Raw genomic sequence first — 14,433 nt, forward strand, 5'->3', positions numbered from 1 at the left:
AGGGAAGGGGTCAGGTGGTAAAAAGGCACAAGCTTCCATCATAAGAGAAATAAATATTAGGGATGTAATGTACAACATGATGACAAAGCTAACAATGCTGTATGATATAGGAAAGTTGTTGAGAGTAAATTCTATGCGTTCTCATAAGGAGATAATTTTTTCCTTTTTTCTTTCTTTTCTTTTTATTCTAGCTAAATGGAAGATGGATGGTAGCTGAACCTATTCTGGTAATCTTTTCACAATATATGTAAATCAAACCATCATGTTTTATACCTTAAATTTACACAGTGATGTATGTCAATTATTTCTCAATAATTCCTTTATGGGACTTAGCAAAGCCCTTCACACTCCAGCGTTCTCCAGTCTCATCTCTTGCCACCCAAGACTCTAGTCAAGCCTATACCAATACTTTCAGTTCCCAAAGGGCTTCATATTCTCTCACTGGAGTACCTGCTTTATCAGTCATTGTATTCACCAAAATTATCAGTTTACTTCTTTGAATCCTCCACTAAATATATGCTCTTGGGAAGTCAGGATTGTGTCTTCCTGTTTCATAGATTTAGTCACTAATATATGTAGTGCTACATAAATTGGATGGACGGATGAGCAAAGGAAGGAAGGAATAAATGAATAAATCAATGAACCACAAGGAAGCCTTTTTTTTTTTTTAAGATTTTTTATTTATTTATTCATGAGAGACACAGAGAGAGAGAGGCACAGACATAGGCAGAGAGAGAAACAGGCTCCATGCAGGGAGCCAAACGTGGGACTCGATCCTAGGTCTCCAGGATCACACCCTGGGCTGAAAGCGGCACTAAACCACTGAGCCCCCCAGGCTGCCCCAAGGAAGCCTTTATAAGAAGCAAAATTAGTTTCTCAAGTTTTCTTAGAAAACGTGGAGTCAGAGCTAAGATGGTTGGATCACCTGAGAACCTGATACATTACCCCAACCCACGTATGTACTCCCATCTCTCAAGCCCTTCTCATATCCTTAAAAAATCATTCCTTGGGAGAACTATTATTACTGGAGGGATTGTGTCACATTCTTCAGGAAACTGGCAGAGTGAGGGTAGAAGCACGGACTTAAATTACATTAATGGCTATTATCTTCCTATTTGTAGATAAGGTAACACATCTATTGCCCCTAAATGAACTGCCTTCCAAACTGAAAAGTAGAGTTGACTAATCAGCATGCACTTTTTGTAGACGTACTAAAGACTTACTGACAACTACTGATATTCAGCATACATTTTTACACTCTTCTTGCAAATCACTGCCTTTCAGTTAACGTATCCATTTGTCAGAGTCAAGTTACAACCAAAATAACTGGCTTATAGCCTTCCTTAGTTATTTATACTATAGTTCTGAGGATAAATTCTGTTTTCCTTGACTGGACTTGAATGTTTCCCAAATTTGTTAAGCAACACATTTACCTTATGATTAAATATTTCTGCAGAAGACCATGTTCACTTTCTTAATACTGATTTTTACTCTTTTAGCAACTTGATGATTTTCCTTGATCTTATCCACCAATTTCAAAAGTCCTCTGTATAATCACTATATGCATCAAGAGTTAAAGAAACATCCTCTTACATAACAAATTTAAATAGTTATTAATAATTTTGCCCATTAAAAATTGTATGATCAGCACTATAATGTATAGGTCTATAGAATTAATGTATGTGGCTTTCCTTTCATGTTTTAATGGCTGCACACTATGAAGCTAACCAGTCATGATTTCTGTTTTTAGAGCTTTACAAAGTAATAAAAACAATAATGATCATTTGGATAGATTTCTTTGGTTAATAAAATACCTTCCTATATATTACTAATCCTTCAAACATTCCTATAAAGCAATCCTTATGACCAAGTAAAAAATAAAAGCACTATGACAAAAATGGCTCATTCAAGAACATTTATTTAAGAGTGAGTGTAGAGATAGCATGCAAACTCAGTCTCTTGGTCTTCTAAATGCTATGGAATTCGACTGTGGTAATAGTTGCAGAACTTTGTACGTATGTTAAAAGCCAGTGGACTACACATTAAAGTGGTACATTTTATGGTATGTGAATTACACATCAACTTTAAAGAAAAAAAAGAAGAGGCCCATCTGTATGTTCTGAGATGGTATGTATCCTCCAAAATACATTAAATGAAAAAGGCATAAAATCTCTGAAAGAATACATAGGCAACCAGCAACATTATTTTCTAAGAGTAGAGGTACTGGAATAGTGAGGGACAAGGCTGTCCTGGAAGGGAAACCTACCTTTCCATATACCCTTTTGTACTTCTAAATTTTATACAAAGTGCAAGTATTACCACTTGTAATTTTTTTATTGAAAAGAAAAAAAGAAACACTCTGACGCTTTATCTTTAGTCTTAAGGTTTATATTAAAATATTATCTTCATTTTCTCCTGTAATGTTAGTATACATCAAAATCAACCCTAGAACCTGAATCATCTAACCACAAGAAATACAGTGTTCTCTACACAATATGCCATTTTAGTTACCTCAGAGACAAAGAGCTCTGCAGAAAAGTCGAAAGTTCGTTGAGAAAGTCAAAGATCATAAAACATCTATATCATTTAACATAGAGTTCAATGCTCTATTCTGAAAGCCACATTTCCTAATCTTGTAATTCTCTTTCTATAGGATTATAGTTGTTTATTTACTCTTTATTTTCTCTTTTTCACAGTGACTTATTTCTTTTATGTGGACACGGATATTTCATCTGCTTTCCAGAGTTCTATGTTGGATGCTACTAGAACAGATGGCAATTTTTGCCGAGACCCCCAGAAACTATTTCTCATTTTGACAATTCTAAGGACATTTGTTAGATTTTCTGATTGCTTTCTCACCTAATTCTGACATTGGCTTTTTGAATTAGCAAAAATCTCTCAATATTACTTGTAGACGCTTGATTTTTAGTTGATCCTTTTACTGTGTAGAATCTGCTTCATACTTTGCCAAGCTGATGGCTTTGCAAGTGAATAAGAAATTTTCTGTTTGGGACACCTCAGTGGCTCAGCAGTTGAACATCTACCTTGGGCTCAAGGAGTGATCCTGGTGTTCGGGGATCAAGTCTCACATCGCGTTTCCTGCATGGAGCCTGCATCTCCCTCTGCCTATGTCTCTGTGTCTCTCTCTGTCTCTCATGAATAAATAAATAAAAATCTTTAAAAAAAATTTTTTTTTCCATTTTACTGACCACATGCTATTGAGCAACAAACTCTGTTTCAAGCCATTTGGATATCTGTAGTTCCCTAGTGGTGGTTTTTACTCTTCCTTGCTTTGTGAAACAAACTTAAATAAATTAGAAACTTCATAATTCAAAAGCAATGTTTGAAATCTAAATACAAAAACCACAGTTTATTTTCTATTTGAATTCTAGAATAATCTGGATCTCAAATCTAATGATTACCAAAGAAACAATCAAAGTGTCTGAACTTAAATTCTCAAGAAAGCAGAGTGGACATGTCAAAAGTTAAAGATATTTTAGGTAGAATTTAAATATTCAGAAAAGGGCTCTGGGAAGTAGTGTACTAAGAGAAAATAGGGAGGATGACAGACTGTCACACAGATTTCCAGAATGAATTCTGCTTTTATCTCTTACTGTGGTGAACTACACTGATAGGTTTTCTCATAGTAAACCAACCACCTTAGTCATGATGCATTATTTCTTTTGTATACTATCAGATTTTATCTGTTAATATTTTATGTATAAGTGTGTCCTCTATGAAGATCTAAAACTTTCAAAATTTCATGAGGAGCTAAATTATAAGCAGAACTACTAAGAAATTTTTTCAGAATTATAGGATATCCAAAAGAGAAAAGTGTGAGTGAATAATGTTGAATGGCTTATAAGAATATGAAAATGTATTTACCATTTAATTCTTACCATTATTAAACATTTTTTAATAAGCTGGTTCACTTGTTAGCTCTTAGATGAGTAAAGATTCATAAAAGATCACTAGTATTGTATCAAAACAATTTAAAGAAACTGAAAGGCAGACAAGAAATCAGAATTAGCCTTCATTAAAAAAACAACAAAACCCACAAAACTACATAAGGCTGTTTACTTCCACCATTTTTTGTTGTAATGAAAATGATACAGAATATTAAAACTGAAAGAACAAAAGTACATACCTGTCTTCTATACTCTAGAAGAGAGTCATACAGCTTCCACCCATTTTCAGGGAATATTTCTTTGTATTCAAAAGCAAAAAGAGGCTACAAAGCAGTAAACAGAATTAACAGCTACAAAGAGACATTTCAGGAGGTAATGAATCAGAAATGTATCCTTATCACACCCAAAGTTTTCATTTACTTATCTGCAAGGACTTTTTGTATCGGTGTCCTTTTTTATATTGCTCTTTTACCTCTTATTTTATAATTTTGAGTATGTCTTGTTTTTTCATACTTTCAAACACATAGAAAAGCACAGAAGCCCACCACCAAGATGTACAAATGCTAACATACCATCATAGTTTCTTTACATATCAGCTGTTCAGGTTTACTTCTAAATAATGAAAGGCTTTACATAATAAAAGACATCTTCCAATAAAAAATAGTTTTATATCACAGATGTCAGCAGTTAAACAGCTGAAGTTTATGCTATATTTTCTAAAACATACTGAATAAAAATATTTTTTGTGGCATGCAGTGTACCAAAAGAAAATCTAATTTATCATTTATGTAGACAGAATGACAGAAACTATAATGGAAAACATTCAAACAAGAATCAAAAGATCAGTACGGATTCCAAATTTTACTCTCTACTAGCTGTGCCCTTGAGTTCATTGCTGGTTTCAACTCTAAAATAAGGGTAAATAGGGATCCCTGGGTGGCACAGCGGTTTAGCGCCTGTCTTTGGCCCAGGGCACGATCCTGGAGACCCGGGATCAAATCCCACATCGGGCTCCCGGTGCATGGAGCCTGCTCCTCCCTCTGCCTGTATCTCTGCCTCTCTCTCTCTCTCTGTGTGACTATCATAAATAAATAAAAAATTAAAAAAAAAAAACTTATAAAATAAGGGTAAATAATATTTATTACCACAGGGCTAATGTGGAAGTTAGATTATACAATGTTGATGAGGGGGCCTAACACCCCATCACTAGCAGATAGCAGGAATTCAGCTAAGTATTTGCCCACTCTTTCTTCCTAAAATTGCTAGACCTAACTCTCAGCTCCTAATTAAAAAGAAGATTTCAACTCCTAATGAAGACCACAGATAGCTTTTCATCATGGGAACACCCTGGAGAGAAAAATCATATGATTATAGAATGTCCACAGGCAGGAACAGACCTCACCAATCAGCCAGTCCAGGCTTCTCATTTCATACTAAAACAAACAAACAAACAAACCAAAACAAAACAAAACAAAACAACAACAAAAAAACACCTGTTCCAAGGGATTAAATTACACCTAACTTATACAACAGGTTTAATAGCAAAGTAGGATCGCAAATGTAGATTCTAGGTAGCCTAGATAAGTTTCTTTACACCGCACCAAAAATTAAGATACACATTTTTCAAAGATAAAAAACATCTTACCAGGTTATTAGAGACAGGAAATGCATATTTCATTAGATTCTCAAAGATGGATCTTCTTGTTCGCCCCTCAGGTTTATGAGCAAACCGTAAATTCCGAATATCCTAGAAAAGATTTAGGTTCCAAGACATCTATAACTGTTCACCTTTTATTTAATGAACAAAGAGGGTAGCTTGGAATTATCTTGTAAAATGTTAAGGTATGTGAATGTGAAATACAAAAATAAGACAGCAGTTCCTGGAAGCAGGGAAATCACAATGCCTTATTGAAAGAGAAAAAAAACACACACAAAACCCTCTAATACAAGGCAAAATTCAGAGCACAGAAATTTTATTTCTGCTTATGTACTCAGGATAGACCAGGAAAGGAGACACCATCTGATGCATGCACGCATGCACTAGAGATGAGAGATATTAAATCTAAAAAAAAAAAAAAAAAAAAAAAAAAGAGATATTAAATCTGAAGCTCACTATCATCGCTGATACACAACTCAGTGTATGTCCTTTCCCTATGAAAGCCCATTTTCTGTCATGAATTTCCCTATTAAAAACCTGATTAGCTCGTGTTTTATTTCCAAAGTGTCTTTGCTTCCATCATGCCCGGTCCTAACTTTCCTACTTCACATCCCTTCCCAGGGCTCATTTTCATTGGCTCTTCATAAGACTCTTGCTACTAGACTGACAGAATTACTCTCCACGTCTAAGTTCGTCAAACATCTCCTAGCATATGTATATGCTAAGGAAAACACAGGGGAAAAAAAAAAGGAAAACACGGGGATTAAGAATAATTTCACGACTACTCATTTTATCTAAGTGTTTTAATCTAAGGCAGAATTCAAAATAGCTTTATTATATCCCATTCTGTAAAAGTGAATACAGAGACACTGTACTCTAATGCACCTGTAGTACATGAACAAGTAGGGCATTTTATTACAAATTTGATCCAAAACTAGGACGCTAGCCTTATCATACTTTAAAACAAACATGGGCAGAAACCAAAGGTAAATACCTTATTTTTTCCCTCAGTATATATCTTTAAACAACTAGTAGATATATCCATAATTACTTCATTAATTATAGTTATCTAGAAGTACCAAAGCAGGGGCCCTACAAATGTTTGGGTTTGTTGATAATGGTCTTGTTTCAAGGAAGAAATTATATTTAACATGACCAAGATTTAAAAGTCTCCCTCTCTCGTGTCCTCTTATATTCTATGCTCTATTTACTCTTAGATTACAGAAAAGTGATCAGGAGACAATGTGCTCGACACATGGTTGACAGCTACTAATACTCTTAAGAGCCCTTCTGACTATAACAGAAAGGCATAAAAATAACTATTACAAAGTCATTACCTTTATTACTAGATTCACAAAACTTCTAATATTATCATAAGAAAGTAACTTATGAATTACTAGAATTAAAATGTGCATGGGTGTTAATTAGGCCATAATGAGAACAGTGACCTACTGAGGTGACTCCAGGTATGAAATAGCTATGACTGAAAAGAATGATGAAAAATTTAGGTTTCCTTCAAGTATCAATACATTTAAGGAATATGAGTTAGACATCATCAAATTAGAACACCAATGGGATATCTCCTCACACCTGTCAGAATGGCTAAAATCAAAAACTCAAGAAACAACAAGTGTTGGTGAGGATGTGGAGAAAAAGGAACCCTCCTGCACCCTTGATGGGAATTCAAAATGGCACAAACACTGTGGAAAACAGTATGGAGGTTACTCGAAAAATTAAAAATAGAACTATCCTACAATCCAGTAATCACATTACCGGGTATTTACACTAAGAATACAAATACACTAATTTGAATGGATACATGCTTCCCTATGTTTATTGCAGCATTATTTGCAATAGCCAAACTATGGAAGCAGTCCAAGTGTCCATCAGTGGATGAATGGATAAAGAAGATGAAGAAAAAAAAAATATATATATATATACACACACACACATACACACACATAAAACGGTATATTACTCAAATGTAAAAAGAATGAACTCTTACCATTTGCAATGTCAAGGATGTAGTTATCTCTAACTATATTATTATATTATTACTATTAGTAGAATATAATAATAATTAGTAGTAGTAGTATAATGTTAAGCAAAATAAGCCAGTCAGAGAAAGACAAACACCATATGATTTCACTCCTATGGAATTTAAGAAACAAATGAACAAAAGAAAAAAAGAGAGACGAACCAGGAAACAGACTCTTAACTATAGAAAATCGATGGTTACCAGAGGGGAAATGGGTGGGAGATGAAGGAAATAGGTGATGGGGACTAAGAGTACATTTATCTTGATGAAAACTGAGTAACATAAAAAAAAAAACAAAAAAAACTGAGTAACAAATGGAACTATTTAATCACTATATTGTCCACCCGAAACTAATACAACACTGTATATTAACTACATTGGAATTAAAATTTTACAACAGGTAAATTCTCTGAGTTAGAGAATATTCATGGCAATAATAAATACAGGGAGGAAAATAAAATGGAGCTGATCATGAGGAAAAAAAGAATATGAGTTAGATAAGAAAATAGGAAAGGTATGTAATGTCACATTTTCTACACCATTGTTTAGGAAGCAGAAAAATTATGAGAACTATAAATAGAAAAGACAGGTGATGATGAATATATGAGCCAGTTCTTCCACTATGAAGTCCTATGCCTTCACTGCTCAGCCCTGCTTCCAATTTGTAAATTAAAGGTAATAATGTCTATCATGCCTACTTCAGATTTTTTGAGGCTCAGCATGAAATAATCAATGTCAAAGTACCTTGTACAAGGTCCAAAAGAATTCAAGCCTAATTCATAACAGATCACCTTTTATTACTCCTAAATGTTAAGTCTTCTAGAATGATATTTCAGTATGAAATGTATTTGACAGTTTGGAAACCAGTTTCTACCTATAGGCTCTATTTAATAGAAAGCTTTTCAAAACAAATAAAATCACATAAATATAACATTTACCTTACACACAGTCTCCAGTCCATAAGAATTTTCACCTCGACTAGAAGCACCGCCAATTTTTTCTACTCTACTTATTACACCAAGAGAGGCATCCAGGACAAATGGGGGATCCTAAAGGAAGGAAAGAAATAAACTATTAAAACTGAGCAATTGATTCTGTACAATTATCTTAATTAGAAATGCCTGAATTAAAAATGAGCAAAAATGAACAAAACTGCGAACAACACACAGATGTACATATAAAAATCTAATTCAACAAGTCTTACCCGCTCCATGCTTTTAAAATATAACCTGTAATTGGTGACAGTCAGAGTTCCTCGTACAGCACCAGTGAATGGACATATATAAGTTACATCTTTGGCTGCAAAAACAAAGAGTCCACATTTTAGTATATATCATGCACTATTAAAAACTGCACTTTCATCTCTTCACAAGTGAAATATACTAAAATCCTGACTGCTGTTCTAACCTATGCTCAAATATCACAGAATCAGTGTCCCAACAGAACTCAGAAGCCAAATCTAGGCTTGTGACCATGCAGAAACTTGGCAAGGACTAAAGAGGCAGAGATAGCCCCTACCCTCAGACAGGAGACAAGGCTAGCCACTACCCCTGCTGGATAAAACACTTGTGGAAGCTGGAGTAGTGGTAGAAGGGTAGTAGTAAAGTGGTTAATAACTGCAAATGTCTCAAGCCACAGTCACCAGTCATCACAGTTTCTAGATCACCTCACCAATCTGCTGGTTGTCTTCTGCTCAGTCTGATTTGTCAACATGCCTCTAAAAATATATCTGTAATATATGATACCAGAAACTCCTGACTTGATTATACTAACAGGGAAAATACTGTCAGAGAAATGCAATGTATATGAAACTATAATTTCTTAGAAAGATAATAGTAAAATAAGAGAATATTATATTCCTGACCAAGCAACTGATGTCGAACCTTGTAGACAAATAACTATGAACATTGTTCTATTAAATGAGAATTGATGAATCTACACAGCATAATGCTTTTTAAACATTCATTAAGCAAGATAACTCAGCTACCACTAGCTCAAAATAATATTTAATATGGTAGAGTTCATAATGCCCACTCCAAACTTTTTTACACCTTAAGATATTCATAAATCCCTGGTATGTCATTACAGCAGCAAACGAATAAATAAAGAAGTATCTTCATCACTCCAGAGAGGAAGGCACTACTAGGAGGAACAAATTGCTAAGAACTTTCCAGGGATATAAAATACATTTAATAAGTTATTACAACTTCCTGACCTTGCTTTTTACTCACCACTTCAAAGGACTGAACACTTTGTAGGCAAGCTAAAATGAGACTGATCTTATAACAAACATTTCTAACCTTCAAAATCTTCCCTCAGGAATGTTCAAGAATGAGCTACATTTTTTTGAATTGTTTCCAATGCATGTTTCATTTAGAGGGACGTCTTTAAAATTAAATAAACCCGGGCAGCCCTGGTGGCTCAGCGGTTTAGCGCCTCCTTCAGCCCAGGGCGTGATCCTGGAGACCCAGGATCAAGTCCCATGTCAGGCTCCCTGCATGGAGCCTGTTTCTCCCTCTGCCTGTGTCTCTGCCTCTTTCTCTCTCTCTGTATCTCTCATGAATTAATTAATTAATTAATTATTAATATAAATAAAATTAAATTAAATAAACCCATTATTATGGAAAGATACACAAACCTGCCTTGCATACATTTTCTCGCTCTCATAAATTTTCACCTCAAGTAGAGAAGTTTTATTAAATGTTACTAAAACACTTCTGGATTCTTTCCAGAGCCAGTTTTCTTACACAAGAAAATCAACCTCATTATTCTATATGCTACTACAAGAAATGTCCCTGTTAGTCCCATGTTTTTGTTACACCTTACCCTTTGATAATATTCATCAAAGTACTTCCAAAATTGAAAGTACTATACATACATAAGGGTTTTATCTCTGTTACTGTTATCATCAATCATTAGGCTCTGCTCTGTTTTGTCCCCTTTACCCTTCCTCCTCAGGCTGGCAGCTGCAAGAGAGAGTCTACGCTTAGCAGGGTTTGCATCAGGCAGATGAGACATTCTGACCGGAAACCATACTAGAGCAAATGATAATAGTAACCACCAGCTCTGATGGCCTAGCACTTCGAAGTTTATGAAGTATTTTTCACCTTGAGTACTTCCTTTAACCTCAATATACCAAACCTTGTATATAAGACCTATAATTATACCTACAAATTTTAAATGAGAATACCTGGGCTCAGAGAAGCATAACAAATAGCCTAATATTTCATAACCAGGAACTGCTAAGATTAAGACTTGAATGCAGTTGCTCTGCTGACAAATTCAAGTCTCTTTCCATCACACCATGCAAAGCCAAGCCGCTTAACATAGCACCATCTGACTCCTGTGTTAAAGGTTGAAACACTGGACTCTGGGGCTCTCTCTTCTCCTGATATGTCCAGGCCACGATACTCTGAGACTGTTACTTCCTTAAAAGCATGCTGTGATGTTCCGAACACTAACTTAAAAAACTAAACTGCAGATTGACATTAGACCAACTAAACATCGAATGTCTTTTCTACAGGAATTAACATATTCTAGGTCATTCTAGCCTTATGCTTTATGTTAAATATCATTTTTACATACCATCAATTTTGAATCAGAATATTTAATATATTAGGTATTCCTCTAAATTCTGCAATACTGGTACTGCCTAGTGGTACCAAAAGAGCTTAGATTTACTAACCCTCTCAAATTTTCACTGAGTTCACGGGAAGAAGCCATATTTTCTGTGAGATAGGCTAAAGTGACCTTGAAAATACATATCTATAAGGACATAAAATTTATACAAATGTAATAGACGAGAGCATAGAATCTGTACAGAAAAAGAGGCACAAAAACATACTCTAAGTAATACAATGAAAGGGAAGTCCATCCAGGTGTAGGATCCTAAAAAGTCTGAGGAACATAGGCATGTGAGTTATGCCCCAATGGCAAGTAACCTTTAGATAGGCAAAAATGGTGAGATGTCACTCAATGCACAGGAAGAACTGAATCCAAGATACAGAAGTAGAGAAGTAAAGGACCTACCTGGACAAAAATAAATATACAGTCTGGCTTGCTCTAGTTCACACAGTACCACACTCTCTTCATTCCTCAACTTCCCTCGCTGGCTCCTCTTCTACCACACATTATAAATTGATAGTAAAATAAAAGATGGTTTTTTTTGGTTAAGAAACCCTTTACTTTATTCTCCTAATAGTTTATTCCTCCAAAGCTATGGTATTTTGTAGACTACCACACAGATTTAACAAAGTAAAAGCATGAAGACAAAAAAAATATATCTTAAATGTCTGTTGCCAGTCCATACAATAAGTTAATGCTTAGTTCTTTAGGCTGCAAAAGAAAAACACTTACATGCAAACAGCTTGCTTTGCAATGGAGATGAAATATTTTCATCCAAAAATTGACACGAGTTTATTCAGAGTAGAAAAAAGTAAGGGAAACAAAAAGAATGTATTTTAAGAAAAATCACTTGTACAAAGAAACAATTTAATGTTTTATCTAGGCAAACCAGTCATTCAAAAAAAAAAAGTCTTCAGTCATTCAAAACAATGAAATATTCTTTTGAAAATTCAGCAAAGGGACGCCTGGGTGGCTCAGTGGTTGAGCATCTGCCTTCAGCTCAGGGCGTGATCCTGGAGTTCCGGGATCGAGTCCCACATCGGGCTCCATGCATGGAGCCTGCTTCTCCCTCTGCCTATGTCTCTGCCTCTCTCTCTGTGTCTCTCATGAATAAATAAATTAAAAAAAAAAAAAAAAGGAAAGAAAAGAAAATTCAGCGTTTAAAAAAAAAGCCACCTACTTTGAATGAATGTAAAGCAATCCAGGGAAGAAGCATAATATATTTGAATTTGCATGTTTCCCTAAAGTCCAATTACAAACATAACCAATAGGTGTGGTAGATCTAGGCTCAGAGGACACACCAAATGTTGGGAAGATTGGCAGCAATGAACGCGGCCAGACAGGTGGTATCTTGGACAGTGAACCTGGTCTCTATACATCAAGAGTACTAATAATCTGTGCACTCAGAAAGGAGAAAGAAATTCAACAAAAAATACCATTACAGACCCATGTCTTTAATATTTTCTCCTGGAAGCAAGGGTGGTTCTTCCATTTCTGCTAATTTGTTAGATTCCCTCAGGACCTGGATTGGAAACGGGAGGAGGGAGCAAGAAAAGAAACATGTTTTATTCAAAGGCTATTTTTTAACTCAAATTTCAATTGAGCATGCTTGCTTTTAATTTAAAGTTATAACATTATATCACAGATGCAACTTTAAATCAAATTATAAAAATTGTGGTATTGGCATGTACAACATGTGAAGTTGCTATTTTTCTACACAGCATTTCCTAAGTGCCTACCTTCATGTACAGTACCATAAAAACACCTGACACGTTTTCTCAATGTATTCCACAACAGCCCTATAAAGGGTAGGTGTTATTATCCTCATTTCCTAAATGAGGAAAAACGAGCCAGAAGGGACAATTAACTTGGTCAAGATCACTCAGCTAACAAGTTAGAATCTAGATATGAATTATAGTTAGGGAACTGCACAGCCCATGTTCTTTCCATCTAGCCATGCCCAGGGGCCTTAGTTCAAACCCGGATAAAATCAAGCTCTGATGTAGATTTAATGTTTAGAGAATTTGGAAATGATGGTGATAAAGTATCTTGTTGAAAAAGACTTATTAAATAGATTAAAATCATGATCAACAACTGTTACTGAACACGACACTAGATTCCAAGAATGTAAAGATAGAGAAATACAATTGTATAATGGATTGACAACCCAAATAAGATACAAACACACATACACACACACACGTTGTCATATGCTAAATATAAATACATCCCCCTAGCTACTACCATGAGCCTCCTCACCTCCACCTCTTTCACAACCAAACAATAATGGTCATTGTCTCCAATTTTTTAGCTCCCAGTAATTCCATGACATTCTGCAATCTGGCTTTGCCATCTAACCCAACCCTTCCAAGGAACCCATGTTCTTCCCAATGACCTCATTATTAAAGAAAATGAACATTTCTCAGTCTTTATTTTTATCTCTCAACTACATTTGACACTACCTATACTTGTCTGCTTCTGAAGGCACACTGTCCTATTAAACTCTTCCCTCTTGACCATTCTTTTTCTTTTTTTTTTTTTTAAAGATGATTTTTTTTAATTTTTTATTTATTTATGATAGTCACAGAGAGAGAGAGGCAGAGACACAGGCAGAGGGAGAAGCAGGCTCCATGCACTGGGAGCCCAACGTGGGATTCCATCCCGGGTCTCCAGGATCGCGCCTTGGGCCAAAGGCAGGCGCCAAACCACTGCGCCACCCAGGGATCCTGACCATTCTTTTTCATTTGACCTTTAATTCCCTTTTCTCAACCTTACTGTTCCTCAGAGGTTTGTCTGTATCTCGCTTTACTCACTTCCTGATATCTTATACCTTATCTATGACTTCACCTAACTTCAATCTACAATGCCAGCTGAGATTTTTTTTTGGACGCTAGGTTCCATTCGTCCAAATGCTAATGTTCCTCCCTTCAGATGTCCCCCAGACACCTGAACTCAAAAGATCTCAAACTGACCTTTGTTCCAAACTTAGCAAAGGACACAGCATCAATTTGGTTTAGGCTAAGCCAGTTTGAGGTCAGGGCAGAGCAGTGGTCTCTGCGCAGCCAGGTCTTCTGCTTCAACCTGGACTCATTTCATTAGACTAAAAAAAAAAACAAAAACAAACAAACAAACAAAAAAAAAAACAAGACCACTAGAAAAAAGATTCTCAAAGATTTGTTTTAAGTAACTTTTGACTTTTATTTCCT

General features: G+C 35.4%; 1 protein-coding gene across 16 annotated transcripts in view; it reads right to left on the reverse strand.

Moving 5' to 3' along the window:
- Positions 1–14,433, reverse strand: part of MTMR2 (myotubularin related protein 2) — a 121,834-nt gene that overhangs the window by 35,853 nt on the left and 71,548 nt on the right. For 9 of the 16 annotated variants that reach the window (XM_077867522.1, XM_077867521.1, XM_077867523.1 and 6 more), the window contains 5 exons: positions 12,674–12,749; positions 8,808–8,902; positions 8,542–8,652; positions 5,554–5,655; positions 4,148–4,231 (listed from right to left, as the gene is read on the reverse strand). In XM_077867522.1, coding sequence (XP_077723648.1) covers positions 4,148–4,231; positions 5,554–5,655; positions 8,542–8,652; positions 8,808–8,902; positions 12,674–12,749 — 468 coding nt within the window. Of the gene's footprint in view, positions 1–4,147; positions 4,232–5,553; positions 5,656–8,541; positions 8,653–8,807; positions 8,903–11,959; positions 11,974–12,663; positions 12,750–14,199; positions 14,328–14,433 lie in introns of those variants that run through there. The other 7 variants (XM_077867530.1, XM_077867526.1, XM_077867531.1 and 4 more) reach the window with 4 other exon arrangements.

This window comes from Canis aureus, chromosome 23, assembly GCF_053574225.1.
Source record: "Canis aureus isolate CA01 chromosome 23, VMU_Caureus_v.1.0, whole genome shotgun sequence".
Classification (NCBI taxonomy): Eukaryota; Metazoa; Chordata; class Mammalia; order Carnivora; family Canidae; genus Canis; species Canis aureus.